This window comes from Poromitra crassiceps (assembly GCF_964638095.1).
Source record: "Poromitra crassiceps genome assembly, chromosome: 6".
Classification (NCBI taxonomy): domain Eukaryota; kingdom Metazoa; phylum Chordata; class Actinopteri; order Beryciformes; family Melamphaidae; genus Poromitra; species Poromitra crassiceps.
In genome coordinates this window covers 26,585,104-26,600,017 of record NC_139627.1, presented here as the reverse complement: position 1 = coordinate 26,600,017, position 14,914 = coordinate 26,585,104, and the positions used below count along the sequence as shown (strand labels likewise).

Sequence of the window (14,914 nt, the reverse complement as noted above, 5' to 3'; positions counted from 1 at the left end):
CGGAGAAAGCGAGCTGCGCTGCTACACCGCCTGGCTCCTCCCAGGCTTGAGCTGGTTGTCCTTTACACAGCACCCTCCTCCATCAAGCGCTACAGACAAGAGCGGCCTCGCAAACACTACATGCCTTCCCGTCAGGCGTTCCCTAGTGGCGTGTTGAAACGATGTCCAGAGCTGCAACAGCGCGGGCCAAGGTCATGGTCCTCTTTGCCTGGGAATAGTTCATCACTGACAAATAGACAGTGGAGGTTTCCTCGCAGACGGGGAGGATTAGCTCCAACATGTGGTGCTCTCTGCAGGTGTTTCCTCCTGGTGGGGTGGAGGGAAGCCAGGGCAGAGTGGCTGCCTCCGCTGTCCAGAAGGTGACTAGCAACAGTCATCTCCAATGTGAAGTGCAACCTCATGTGCTCCCCATTAAAGAAAGACACATACACAAACTATCTCGCTAGCTGTAGTCCACTTTGTCCACGTATTGTGCTTTCATCACTATACGTCCATGAATAGCTGAGGTCCAGAATGTCTGTGTTGGGTGGATTGGTGCCACTGCCTTGAGGCTTTCTTTATCTTAGGTAGAAGAGGGAAGCTGAAAAGGTTTTGAGTTTTGCCCTAAATTGCCATTTCCACATGGTATCAAGTTTCAACGGTGGTGTTTGCATTGCTATTTGATCAAAGCAAGGCTGAAGAACTCACACAAACATTGTCATAAGACAGATGTGAAATCATGTCTTGGACCTTGTAAGGGTGTGAGGGAGGAAAACAGTTGACGAGTCGGTCAAGCGACTTTGGAGTAGGACAAAAGAGGTGGATCTCAAAGAAGACTTGAATCAGAATGAATCTGTGCTTCAAGGTTTTGCAGAAAATGTGAATTTGAAATGTGGCATGAAGAGATGTTTACTTCTATTGAAACAGACTCGTCAAAGCCATGATTAATTTCTAAATCACAGATTTTCACTGTAAAAGTATTCCTGTCAGGGGAAATAATTACAATTGGCATCTGTTTTTAATTATGCACGACAGTCAACGATTAATACAATATGTACACCATAAACATTAGGTCTATCCTCTTCCCTGGCAGATATCCATACTGCTACTTGGACATGTGCCAGCAGCTCTGGGAGATAAAGCCTAGTCTTACTTGTTACAGTGTGCCAAAGCAGCATTACAGTATATCAGAGTGGGGGGGGGGCTGATGTGGACCCTGGGTATAGACGGGGCAGGGGGGCTGATGTGGACCCTGAGTATAGACGGGGCAGGGGGGGCTGATGTGGACCCTGAGTATAGACGGGGCAGGGGGGCTGATGTGGACCCTGAGTATAGACGGGGCAGGGGGGCTGATGTGGACCCTGAGTATAGACGGGGCAGGGGGGCTGATGTGGACCCTGAGTATAGACGGGGCAGGGGGGCTGATGTGGACCCTGAGTATAGACGGGGCAGGGGGGCTGATGTGGACCCTGAGTATAGACGGGGCAGGGGGGGCTGATGTGGACCCTGGGTGGGTATAGATGGGGCAGGGCAGGGGGGCTGATGTGGACCCTGGGTAAGATGGGGCAGGGGGGGCTGATGTGGACCCTGGGTAAGATGGGGCAGGGGGGGCTGATGTGGACCCTGGGTAAGATGGGGCAGGGGGGGCTGATGTGGACCCTGGGTAAGATGGGGCAGGGGGGGCTGATGTGGACCCTGGGTAAGATGGGGCAGGGGGGGCTGATGTAGACCCTGGGTAAGATGGGGCAGGGGGGGCTGATGTGGACCCTGGGTAAGATGGGGCAGGGGGGGCTGATGTGGACCCTGGGTAAGATGGGGCAGGGGGGGCTGATGTGGACCCTGGGTAAGATGGGGCAGGGGGGGCTGATGTAGACCCTGGGTAAGATGGGGCAGGGGGGGCTGATGTAGACCCTGGGGTATCGATAAGGCAGGGGGGGCTGATGTGTGGACCCCCTGGGTATAGATGGGGCAGGGGGGCTGATGTAGACCCTGGGTAAGATGAGGCAGGGGGGGCTGATGTGGACCCTGGGTAAGATGGGGCAGGGGGGGCTGATGTGGACCCTGGGTAAGATGGGGCAGGGGGGGCTGATGTGGACCCTGGGTAAGATGGGGCAGGGGGGGCTGATGTAGACCCTGGGTAAGATGGGGCAGGGGGGGCTGATGTAGACCCTGGGGTATCGATAAGGCAGGGGGGGCTGATGTGTGGACCCCCTGGGTATAGATGGGGCAGGGGGGCTGATGTAGACCCTGGGTATAGATGGGGCAGGGGGGCTAATGTGGACCCTGGGTATAGACCTGGCAGGGGGGCTGATGTGGACCCTGGGTATATAGACCTGGCAGGGGGGCTGATGTAGACCCTGGGTATATAGACCTGGCAGGCGGGCTGATGTGGACCCTGGGTATATAGACCTGGCAGGGGGGCTGATGTAGACCCTGGGTATAGACAGGGCAGGGAGGCTGATGTGGACCCTGGGTATAGACGGTGCAGGGAGGGGGCTGATGTGGACGCTGGGTTCCTTGGGCTCCACAATCCCAGTCCCCCCAACACACACACACACACACACACACCACCACCATATTAAATGGGTGCATTGTGACTGCAGACCTGCTCTCATCTTCACATACAGTTTCTTTTCTCTCCTTCTTCTCCCAGGACATAATGACCCCAGACTATGTGACGACAGCCATTGTACACGACTGGGCCGACCACATAGAAATTAAAGATGGGGATCTGATTCAGAGGCTGCTGCAGGTCTTTTTGCTGGTATGCTGTGTCCTTTCACTGGGTCCAGTGATTCCGAAGGTAGGTGTGCATGTGTGTGTTTGTGTGTGTGTGTGTGTGTGTGTGTGTGTGTGTGTTTGTGTGTGTGTGTGTGTGTGTGTGTGTGTGTGTGTGTGTGTGTGTGTGTGTGTGTGTGTGTGTGTGTGTGTGTGGGCGTGCGCGCATTATGTGCTAGTAAAATTGCTCGCCCTGTTAGTGTGAGTTAATTCAAATGTTCTGCCCAGAGCATGAAATCAATTATAGCATTATACCTGTAATTTGATGCATGTCTTCTTTCACATGCAGGATTGTGGAAATGGTGCCATTGTGATAGCCTCACAATAATAATCCCTGTGGTTGAAGTTTTTCCATGTTAGGCTTAAAACATCAATGAGATGTTAGGAGGAGGTGCAGAGATCCGGCCGCCCTTCAAATGGACAGATAAATCGCTCATGAAAGGATTAGGATTTCAATATCACATGTTATATGTTCAACATGCATAGTTTTCATATGATTCCCGCTTGCTCTGACAGGAGCATGGCCAGATGGTTACCATAAATGTTTCCATTTATGAATATTTGTATGAATCTTTATTAATCTTCAAGATGTTATGGCAGTTGGTCAAATAGACTCATTTCACAGAATCAGAGATAACTGCTTTGTCTCATTTGCTCTATAGAAGCTTCCCAAAATGAATCTATACCCCCTGTGAACAATGTGGTCACAGAACACCTGACAGGTATTTACCCTCTTTTAGCTGTGCTATCTGGGAATCCCCTCTCTTTTAATTATGGAGGTGCAATTTAGAAATCAAACCCAGGAACATTGATGGCTGGCAGAAGAGTTATGAGAAGATCCTTTTCATTGAACTAAAACGTTCTGAAGTACCGAGACAGCGAACACAGTCCATTGTGTCAACATTGTGTCAAACAGTAGTATAGATAAGTCTTGGGACATATAGAAACAGTAATATAGATAAGTCTTGGGACATATAGTTCCCCATAGATGGAGACGTGTTTTCTGTTGAAAACGGTCATTGATGTTCTGTCCTTCAGATGTGAAAGATTACAAATTACAAACAGGCAGGGCAAATATGGGCATCACTTATAAATAAAGTGTCCTATTAGAAGCTGCCTAACAAGTGATCAAATGTGTTATTTGTTATACAAGACGGAGTATCTTCCAAACACTGTGGTCAATCTAGTCATCTTTTATTTTACTATCACACTAACTATACTACTTTAGCAATAGATCATTTCTATTTTCCTCACCATTATCTTTTCTAAATCTGATTGTAATTTTCCTTATGTGGGTTTGTTTAGTGAAGATCAAATGGACCATTTTAGAGCAATGAGTATAAATCCAACACAGTGCTTTTTTTGCATTACTTCCAGCTTTGTTGATTATCCTGCAAAGTCAGACTGAGACCATCATCAGACCAGAGAGATAGCATCTTGGGTCTCAGAGGGCAATTAAAAAGAAATTAACTCCAATCGGGGCTAATTTTGTGTTGTCTGCTATTTTTCTCTGTTTATCTTGAGCAAGGTTTCTTGGAAACTCCCACTTTCTTTTAATCGCACCAAATGCCAGATCTTTTTTTTTTCCTACTCTGGCTTTCCATTGGGCCGCTAACTAACGGCTGTAGATGCTATCAACAATGATGTCAGTGTGGCTATTTCTATCTTACTGCACACACATATGCATACACTGCTCTGCTGCATGTATAATTCACAGGTCAAGCTTTCATCTGCTTTGATAGAGCCTTGTGGATTGCAAGTAGCGGCAGGAAAACCAGTAGATTGAAAACGAGGAATGCACCGAGGGGTGTGCTGTTTACTTGTACCGCGCCAGCTGGTTAGCCACCCCCTCTGCCATTTTACACCCCCTCCCCTCGCTTTTCAATCCCAGCCAGACCCCATGCTTCAGCTCCTATAACTGGGGGCTGGGGTATTGCGTGCACTGGGGATCAATGTAGTCCTGAGTGAAAATGTCAACTGTGGCCCTGCTCTGTCTCGAGCGGTGAAGGAGGGGTAATGGCTATCGATCTGCTGTGCGCTTAATGCAGAGCTGCCTCAGCAGACCAGACAGATATGTATGAGATGAGCTAAAATGGAGAAAATTGAAAAGAAAGAGCCCACAGTCAGTTTGCCCCTCCCTCTCTGGCTACAGATTGATCTCTCTCTTCCTGCTGATTCTAACTGGGCTCTGTCATTATCTTACTCTGTCATTAGGGGCTCCATTGACAGCCCGGGTCTGTCTGTGTCACTCTATTCAGACAGCAACACCTTTCCCATGCAGTGTTCCCTGCATTTATTAACATCTCTGACAGGCTTGCCCTGGCTTTCCCCATAGAGGGCGGAGCTTTAGGCAATGGTAGTGTAATTGGAAGACAAGGCTCACTCCCTGGCTAGTAATATTTGTGAGATGTAGTGTAGGTCAGAGGTCAGAGTGCTTTATATCAGGTGGCCAGTAGGGCCGCAACTAACAATTATTTTCATTATCGATGAATCTGCTGATTATTTTCTCAACTCGTCGATTAGTCGTTCGGGTCTATAAAATGCCACAAAATGGTGGAAAATGTCGATCACTTTTCCACCCAAAGTCCAAGATGATGTTCTCAAATGTCTTCCAACAGTCCACAACCCACAGTTTACTGTCATAGAAGATTAAAGAAACCAGAAAATATTCACATTTAAGAAGCTGGAACGAGAGAATGTTAGTATCATTTTCTTAAAAATGACTAAATGATTAGTTGTCGATTAATTTTCTGTCGATCGACCAATCGTTGCAGCTCTAGTGGCCAGCAGACCAGGAATCAGACCGTGCATGTCCAGGTCGGCGCAGTCTGATTTGGACTAACCCGTAAAGGTCGAGGGTATACGAGGATCCCCAGAGATTGACCTACATGATTATGCGCATCTGTGGATCACATGTGCATTGAGTTTTCATATAATCTTCACGTCATCGCTGTTGAGCAAACCCTCATATCCCTAAAACAGCCTCTTTTTTTCTTCATCTTTTTTGTTAGCTCGACCACCATGCATTTTCAGTTGGCTTTTGGAAGCATTCATAATGGTTTCACCAAGGCTGGTGCAGGTTTCTCAACCCATAGAAGAGCGTGTGATGGTAAAATAACAAATTAAAATGTGACAATCACCAACATTACAGTTGAGGTTTGCACATGCAGCAATATATTATTTTAGTGCAGTGTTTTCCAGCATACAAGAACCTGTTGCGAAACCAACCCTCAGTGTTTATCTGTCAAACTAAATAAACCTGTGACATGTGTGTTGTGTACAACAAAATGGTAGACAAATATAACAACAGCTATTGCAAGGTTTTGAGGTTGTTGAAGTATCACAGTGACCAAACCGTAAAGAGATTGACAGCTTTCAATGTAACACAAAGTCTAAGCAGCAAATGAACGAGTTTTGGGAGGAACAACCTAAACACTTATTCTATGACTTGACATTTATTGTGGCTGTCAGGACATGTGCAGTGGTAGGGCTGGGCAATATATTGATATTATATCTATTGTGATATAAGACTAGATATATAATATTGATATGGCATACGTATTTTCCTGGTTTTAAAGACTGCATTACACAGTAAAGTGATGTCATTTTCTGAACTTACCAGACATAGCTGTTCTATGTGTCTTGCATACACTTAGTTATTATGTCCACATTACAGATGATTATTTATCAAACATTTCATTGTGTAAATATTTTGTGAAAGCTCCAATAGTCAGGGAAGGGAACCCTGTCTTTGCATTTTATTTTGCTCACAGTCTTGTTTTGATCAAAGTGCTTGTGGCATCTCACATGTGGCTTTGACTTACGACTTAGCCCCCGTCCATTTAGGCTGCAATTTAGCCCACCTCGTAGAAAATACTGAGATACATTGTGTATCTCCATTCAGCCTAAACATACCGAGATATGATTTTTGGTCCATATCGCCCAGCCCTATACGCAGTGCAGGGTGCTGCGAATTGAGATTGGCGGTGGTTGTGAGAGTGTCACCCAAAACGTGGCAGAGTGTGGGCATAGGTGGTTGGACCAGGCTATTGGTGCCCACAAGCTGCCTCTCTGTCACGGAAGGCACAAGCAGGTTTTACCAGGGGCTCTCTTAACACACAGGCCACTCAATGGGATGGAAGTTAGTGGGGGCTCGGGGTGAAGCTGATGACACGGTGTGTCTGTGACAGACTCATCATTTCAGTGTGATAGGAGTATTTGAGCAGCAAGGCAGTAATGTTGCTTGCCTTGTCTGGAAAGATTTATTCCAGATTGCAGGGCCTAAAGGGGTCAGTAGATGTACTGTACATGTGGGAGCCTTCGAAGGTTTGTCGGGGTACATTGCACTTTTTGGAGAGAGGTTGCTCCCATGCTGGTATTGAAAACATCCAAGCATCAGTTAGTGTGTGTGTGTGCGTGTGTGTGTGTGCGCGTGTGTGTGTGTGTGTGTGGAAATGACAAACACTAATCTATCTATCTATCTATGCAGACAACAGCATATATCTCAAAGCATGTGCATTGAGTATAGGCTACTGTATGTAGACTAGAGGCTGATGAAGCAGCCATTGGAGAATAGGCCTGAAATTATTCTGATGAACATTTTAATCATCTTTTCTTCAAAGCACAGTTGTGTAGCAAGATATGGTGAATACTGAATTTAGGTTTGACTGTTATGGAGATGTTAAGTTGGACACTTACTGGAATACAATGACTTTCGCTCCTGCCTGGTATAAGAAGCCTTTCCTTTTTTCCAGTGAGAAGGAAATGAAAAAGCTAATGCATATCTCATCTATCGCTCCCATCTCATTTTAATGTAATTTGGAGTCCCCCCCCCATCATATTTATGAACAGCCATGGTTTAATGCACTCTACAATAATGCCATTTCTCAGTTCCCCTTGAACAAAACATGTTCTTGAACATAAAGGAACATGCTGAGGACAAAATTATTCCTCTGGCTTTCTATCAAGCTTCTGCATTCATGGCAAAGTCTAAGGGGCATGTCAGTCCTGCCTCTGAGAGAACTCATTATCCTTTTCCTGTCAGAGAACAACAAATGATAGCCCGTTGTAGGGCTGCATTTGCAGGAGCTGAAATCTGTCAATAGGAAGGAGCAGTTTAATTTTCTGCCAGCTGCATATCTGCTTTTATCATGTTTTCAATGGTCATTTATGGCTATTTTTTGGATGTACATCATGTGCTGGCACATGCAGGGGGAACACTATTTGTTTGTCTTTGTCAGCTTCTGAGGGCGTACTATGTGGCCTGCATATCTATTTATAGTCCTGCACTTTCTTATTCAACTTTTTGTGTCATGGCCATTTCACACATTATATATTGTCCAAGTAATTTCCCTTTCAGCATCTCTTTTTTTTTTTTACCTTTCAGGAAGAGCAGTGAATGGAGGGAAAATTATCACAATTACTCATATAATTGAGCCGTCTTTGTAGCAAGTGCATCTCCTTTAGCCATTTTTTTCCCCCTCCATCAGCCAAAATGGTTTCATTATATGGGTTTTTCATATTCCCTGACACAGGGCTGTGCTGAGGGCCTGGCACGTGGATGAGATACAGGGGGGACAGAGCGAATCATTATGGTCACAGTAGGAATAATTATCCCAGCTATGGAAAGAGCATATGCAACCCCCCCCCCCCCCCCCCCCCCAGCACAAATGCAATGTCCACGGCTTTTAGTCACAAAGAACTTTGTCACAAATGGAGCTTCCACCTACTGCTTATACAAAGAAGAGAGAGGGAGAGAGCAAGACTCGTATCAACATGACAATTTTCCATCATTAAGACTAATGACAGCTAGGCACGGGGATCAAGGGGGGCAGAAAAAAGAGAAGCGCATTCAGGTGTTGGCTGAGTGCTGGCCTCTTTCCTGTCTTTGTTGGGGACTTAACTCTAAACAAAAACTAGAAAAGGCTTCCAGTGGCAGCTGAACCTCAAGCAGCCTGGCTCTCCATGGACAAATGACTCAATTGGTAAGTTTTCCATTTGCAAAGAAATTAATTCAATGAGACCTATACATCCAAAGACGTGCCAATCGTATCAGATCATGACGATAGCTTATAGCTATACATTGACTGGATTTCTGCAATGGTGTTCTCCCACCGCATCAGGATACAACCGAGAGTTTATTAAATTTCAATTATAGTTATATGTTTAAAATTCATTTTTGATTAGTTGACAATGTGATGCCTAGTTCTCCACTTCTATGTATATAGCATCAAACCTTTAGAGTGTCAATGTAAGTTTCTTTTACAGTTTAGTTGAATTAAGTAAAAGCCATATTTTTCAAAGTTCTCTCGCCCCAGCCTTCACTCGTGTAATTGGTCATTTTGCAGCCAATTTCAGGCAGGTTGGAGGCTTGCTGCCACGGCCTGACCCCTGACCCCTGCTGCTGCTGCTTTAATGGGGGACAGCATATACATTGGGGGCTTTCCACACTGTGATGACCCCTGCTTTCTGAGGGGAGCTTCTCTGAACAGGGAAGGGAAATGGGGAGTTGAAATATAACTCCATAGGACGGTCAGTTTTGAGCCCACTGCAGATGTGTTATCCACCGCAGAACTTTTTCTAGTTAGAATTGTTGTATAGCCTTGCTCAAATGCTGCAAATGAAAGGGTTTATTGGAGTTTTCCTATTACATTTCCAATTTTGACAGATAAGTATCAAAATGCAAATTCACAAAGAAAGGAAAGTCCATGTTCAAGCAATATATCAAATGTGCAAAAATGTAATTTTATTTGTATTTAATTTATTCACACATCCACTGCTTCTTTCTAATAATGCCAGGCCTCCACATTGGTGACATGCCAGCAACAAGTCCAGCTTGGGGTCCCAGGTGTGCTCTTGCAGTATACAGCTCAAACTCAAGTGAGTGGCACTCAGGCAGGAATTCTATTAAAAAGAAGAGAAATTCCACACACACAGTTTACGTAATTTCATGGTTTCATTGCTTTATTGCACTGAAACACATTAAGGTATTGGCTGTCAAAAAAAATGCAATTAATCTATTTAATAGTGTGCATTTCAGGAAAAAAATATTCATTCTAATATAAAACCCCACAAGTGGCACCTGATGATTCTAGTTAATATCCAGTGTGGGCCTAATTACAGCCTGATCCTTACACAAAAAGGCACTAAATTACTGTGAGGTAAAGTGGCAGGCATTTTAGCTGTCCACACTCCGTTAATATACTATGTGGTTAATACATTATAAGGACCTGTGGTAATTTGTGAATATGAGTAAAGGTTTGGGATTTTTGTATACATGCCTTTTCTAAAAACAATACCACTTAAAACAATTTCAAATGACCCCTGGCCTCTCTTGACCCTCATGATAATGCAGTCAATATCACAGTTTTGTTTGAGGTTCAATATTTCGTTTATATGTAACACAGTAAACAAAATCAATTCATAATTTGTTGCCACATTGAACATGAAAATAGACATTGAATTGACTTACCGGTAATTGTAATGCATCTCGTTTGTGTTCAGTCAGGCTACAAATTACAAGATGGCAATGAGCAGCAAAGCCAGAGAGGAGGCAGAACCAAAGGTAATCTTTCGGGATTCCACTTCATTATTTTTGATGTACTGCATTTTGATCATTAAAGAAATCTACTATATTCTACATTTCTGATTTTAAAAACTCAAATATCTTATTTTTTGTAAGAGTATTTGTGTGTTGAGGTGATGAAGCAGGTAACAATTTCAGTACATATTAACCTAAAGAAGAGTTAAGTTATCCTTTATTGTCCCCATGGGGAAATTCATCCTCTGCGTTTGACCCACATCCTCTCCTTAGGATTCTACGACCCTTCTAAAACTATAGGAGCAGTGGGCAGGCACAGTGTAGTCAGGGGGGTATCATTACCAATATAAGAACAATCTCTTTGAGTGTTGCGAATTTGTGTATTGAGACAGATATTTCTGCATCGTGATATTGAATGCATGTATCAAAATGACAGCAAGGGATTTGTTTTTTGTCGTCTCATGACCATCTCTCATTACATCTTAAACAGAAAACGTGCAAACACCCATTTGATTCATGAGATGTGGGAATTGGACAAAATCGCTTTGCAGTCTCTTTAATTGTTCATGCCAAATTCTGCAAATATATCCCAGTATATTTCCTATCAGAAATCATAAAACTTAAACTTGGAAAAACAGGCCTACAGCTTCATCAAGATGAAGCCTGACTTCAGCCCATGCATGCACCTACTGTATACAACCCCTTTCTCAAACAAGACATACAGTATATCAAAGGAAGAGCTGGTTTCACTACAGGGGGATTATTGTTGGAAACATCATGGATGGACTAATATTTCGTGCCTGTTAAAATGTAGGTTGGCATCGCCACAGCGCCCAACCCCCCATCACCGCCCTGGCTCCTGCACCTCTGCACTGGCTGCTAACCCTCAGGTGAAGAGCAGCAGGTGTTAAAACACTCTCAGCCACAGAGCTACTCACTCTTAATGAGACCTGCCTCCGTGCTGCAGCCATGCATGGAGGGCTTTATTTTGAGTGTGGCTAGTTAGTACTGTTGCCAGGGATTTCTTTTTGCAAGATGGACCGCGGTGTCCCAGCTGATGATAACGGTGCAGGCAGGAGGGTCACATGTTAAATTCAATTAGAATCGGTAATATTGTCACATCAGATGCCTTGGTTCATCTCACAGATGATTTGGAAGAATCCCTCAATTTTTCTGCAGCTAATCTATAATGAAACAGCTAATTAATGCTAAGTAAATATATGAAAAAGACGCCAATTAAATTACATTCTGAATTTTGTTTATGCCTACATTTCAGAATAATAAAAAGCTGTTCAGACATAAATTACATTCTTTTCAGCAAAACGGCTAAAATTATTGTTATCATATGCTATGCTTTTTTTATAGGCTAAGGCTATAATTTTTTTCTCAAATTCAACCTCTGTTGTCGACACCAGCCGTTTCAGTTTGCAGATAATCGTGAGAAAATAATGACAGTTATCAGTCGCACACCAAGTACCCATAAAAATCTGTCCTCTGCTGGAAGATGATAATTATTGGTTGTACTATTATCATTGCCATTGTTGATAGAGGAAATCTTGAAGCATTTTTCCAAAGTAATTCCAGACAAATCACTTCAAATTGGCCTATTTTATGGGACAAGGGGAACCGCTTTCCTTATAAGCTAATATTTTACAGAAAACTTCAAATTCAGACATCCACAGGCTGCCTGGCACACTGTCGCGGAGTGATGTCAGCGCCTGCATTTTTTACAACATTTCGCAACTTGCTTGTTCTGTTTTTAGTTCAATTATATAATTGCATTGATGATCACCGTGACGGAATTTAACTGCCTTTAATTTGTTATTCAAGTGGAGATTGTGGAGCAGCCTGCATGCAGGCTGTGTCTCTCTCAGCACACAGACAGGAGGACTGCACCCTGCAAATAAATCGTAAAATGAAGAACTGGACACTTGTCATTCTTCAGGGAGTTGGATCCTGTCGAGGCTTTCTGATCTCAGATGGCGTGGATTAATTTTCTTCTTAAATTTTCTTCATATAAGCTTTCACATTTAAGTAAGTGCACAAACGTTGCTGTTACTCTGGTTGAATGGGATTTTAGAGCTTAAAGTGTTCCTGTGATCCTGTCTGAGCTGCTGTGTAAGTTTCTCTTTCTTTTGGAGGTCTTAAGCCACACTGGCTTTAGGAAACTGTCTCTTGTTTAGTCACTCATCAATCAATTAAATCAAACGTCCTTGGATAATTATTCTTGTTAGGCTGTGGGAGATTGGCTGCACCCCCATCCACACTTAAGATCCATGTCAAAGGAGCCTGTGTTTAACAAAACGGTTAATTGATTAACATAGACCAAGGTGTGTTTGGAAAGCGTTTGAATATATGTCAAAAGATAAGCTCCTTCGATGTGGCAATATATGGGATCCATTGGAAATATAAAATATATTATAGTCTTCAGAAATGGCCTTAGCTTTTTCTAAGATTGAAATAAAATAGGGTGCATAAATTAGCATTATTTCCTTGTGAGTTTATTATGAGATTATAGGCGGCCTGTTGCAACTTGGTTTGGCCTACACAAATTAAGACATTTTGACCGTCTTCAGATTGTCCAATTTCTCATCATTCTTCCTGATCCACGAACTGTTGCTTGATCCGGAATGTTGTCAATTGTTGTAAATAATCATTAGGCCTACCTGAACCAATAAACCCTTTTATTTCACAGCAAGGTCCAGACAGCGTTGTTTTATTCCCCTACTGCCAGCTGTAGGGGAGACCGCAAGTGTTAAATACATGACTAATTATGAAAATCGAACTCAGCTATAATAGGCTACACACCTTCAGATAAATCATGCGAGGATTTAATCAAAAATGCCCTGTGAACATTAACCGTTTAGGCCAGTGAACACAAAACCAAGGTTTCCAAGAAAATTAAATTACATTGACATGACATGCGACAAGTTTTGTCTTAATGACATGTGGGCCTGTTTTACCACAATATAACCGGATGTTTCTAATAACAATAATTAGGTTAAAACCACTTGGGCATTGATGTAACAGGTGGGTCAGCAGAAACTGTTATATCAGTTAACACGGGCATGCACCACCGCAACAACAATAATGATATTATTCGTAACAATCTATATTAATAATAAGAATAACAGTCGTCATCATCACAACAACAACAATAATAATAATTGAAAGCAATATAATGTAAAAATAACAGGCTATAGGCTTTTTTTTCTAATGCCTTTGAAACTTGCTTGAGGATATCTGAGGTTTTGCGGGTTTTCTTGAGTTTATCAGCTACTTCGGACCCAACCTCAGCGTCGCCAATCGGCTTCAATGTTGGAGAGAGTGGACCAATCAGCGACAGTCTTCAATGAATATTCATGAGTCCACGATTCAAACCTTTGAGCGAGTTTTTCTTGGTCCACAGCATCATACCTAGGACTTTTCACAGAGACAAACTACATTTTCTTATGAATGGAAAGAGAAAAAATCAGTTCGGCTTAAATTCGGACCCATCCTTCACTGAGATCATAGAAGGAAAACAAAAAAGCAAGAGAAGGGGAACCGCCAGAAGAGATGACAATGACTACAATACCAGAAAGTCTTAATAGCCCTGTCTCGGGAAAAAGCGTTTTCATGGAGTTTGGACCCCCGAGTCAACAAATGTCGCCTTCCTCCATGTCTCACGGACACTATCCCATGCACTGTTTACATCCTGCAGGTCATACCCAGCACGACAGCTCCTACAGCCCAGCCTCGTCCTTCCCGAGATCTTTGGGTTATCCATACGTAAACTCGGTCGGCAGCCATCCCACCAGTCCATATCTCAGTACAGTACAGACATACCAAAACAGCTCGGCAGTCCCACAGACACGGTTAGAAGACACCGGTAAGTGAGAAACGTCGTCTTTTCATTTCATATTAACTTTCGTGTTTGCGAGATTTTATTTTGTCGGTGCTGTGCACGTTGCGTTGAAAAGGGAGCCAGATGTTGGGGAATTAGGCTTGGTAATTATTTATTGCGTAATGCTAAACAATGTATGCAATTAAGGGTAATTATACCTAAACTACAGCCTGTGAAACTTGCGCTGGGTGACCCATTGCTGCGCAGCACTATTGCATGGCTGGAACTGTCTCCTCTGATTTTTTTTGCCCCCTTCTTTTTGTTCTCTTCCTCAGCACCAGAAACAGAGAAAAACACAATAGTCGAAGGCGGAGAGGTTCGGTTCAACGGAAAGGGAAAAAAGATTAGAAAACCAAGGACTATATATTCGAGTTTACAACTTCAAGCTCTGAACAGAAGATTTCAACAAACCCAATATTTGGCATTACCGGAGAGAGCGGAACTGGCAGCATCGATGGGTCTCACCCAGACACAGGCAAGTCCTCCATCCACCTCACTCTTTAGCCTGTTTAAGACTCTTCTTCTTATTGACTCTATTATTTGTATCATTTATATCTTCGTAGGCCTATTATTATTTTACAATTTAGATGGAATATCATTCACCAAACATTAACTTTGATATTAGGTTCAACTTCGAATCAAAGTTGCATTTTCTTAAATTCTGTGAATGTTAATTGACTCGTTCAACCTATGAATGTTAACAGTCTTATCTTGATCACTCTCGACTTTGT

At 43.3% G+C, this 14,914-nt stretch overlaps 1 protein-coding gene across 1 annotated transcript in view; it reads left to right on the top strand.

Moving 5' to 3' along the window:
• Positions 1-13,649: 13,649 nt before the first annotated feature.
• dlx1a (distal-less homeobox 1a) overlaps positions 13,650-14,914 on the top strand; it is a gene marked incomplete at its 5' end in the record, with an annotated part of 2,699 nt that continues 1,434 nt past the window's right edge. Inside the window, 5 exon segments of the mRNA XM_083639099.1 lie at positions 13,650-13,715; positions 13,719-13,802; positions 13,806-13,821; positions 13,824-14,168; positions 14,459-14,658. Of these exon segments, the coding sequence (XP_083495225.1) occupies positions 13,650-13,715; positions 13,719-13,802; positions 13,806-13,821; positions 13,824-14,168; positions 14,459-14,658 (711 nt within the window).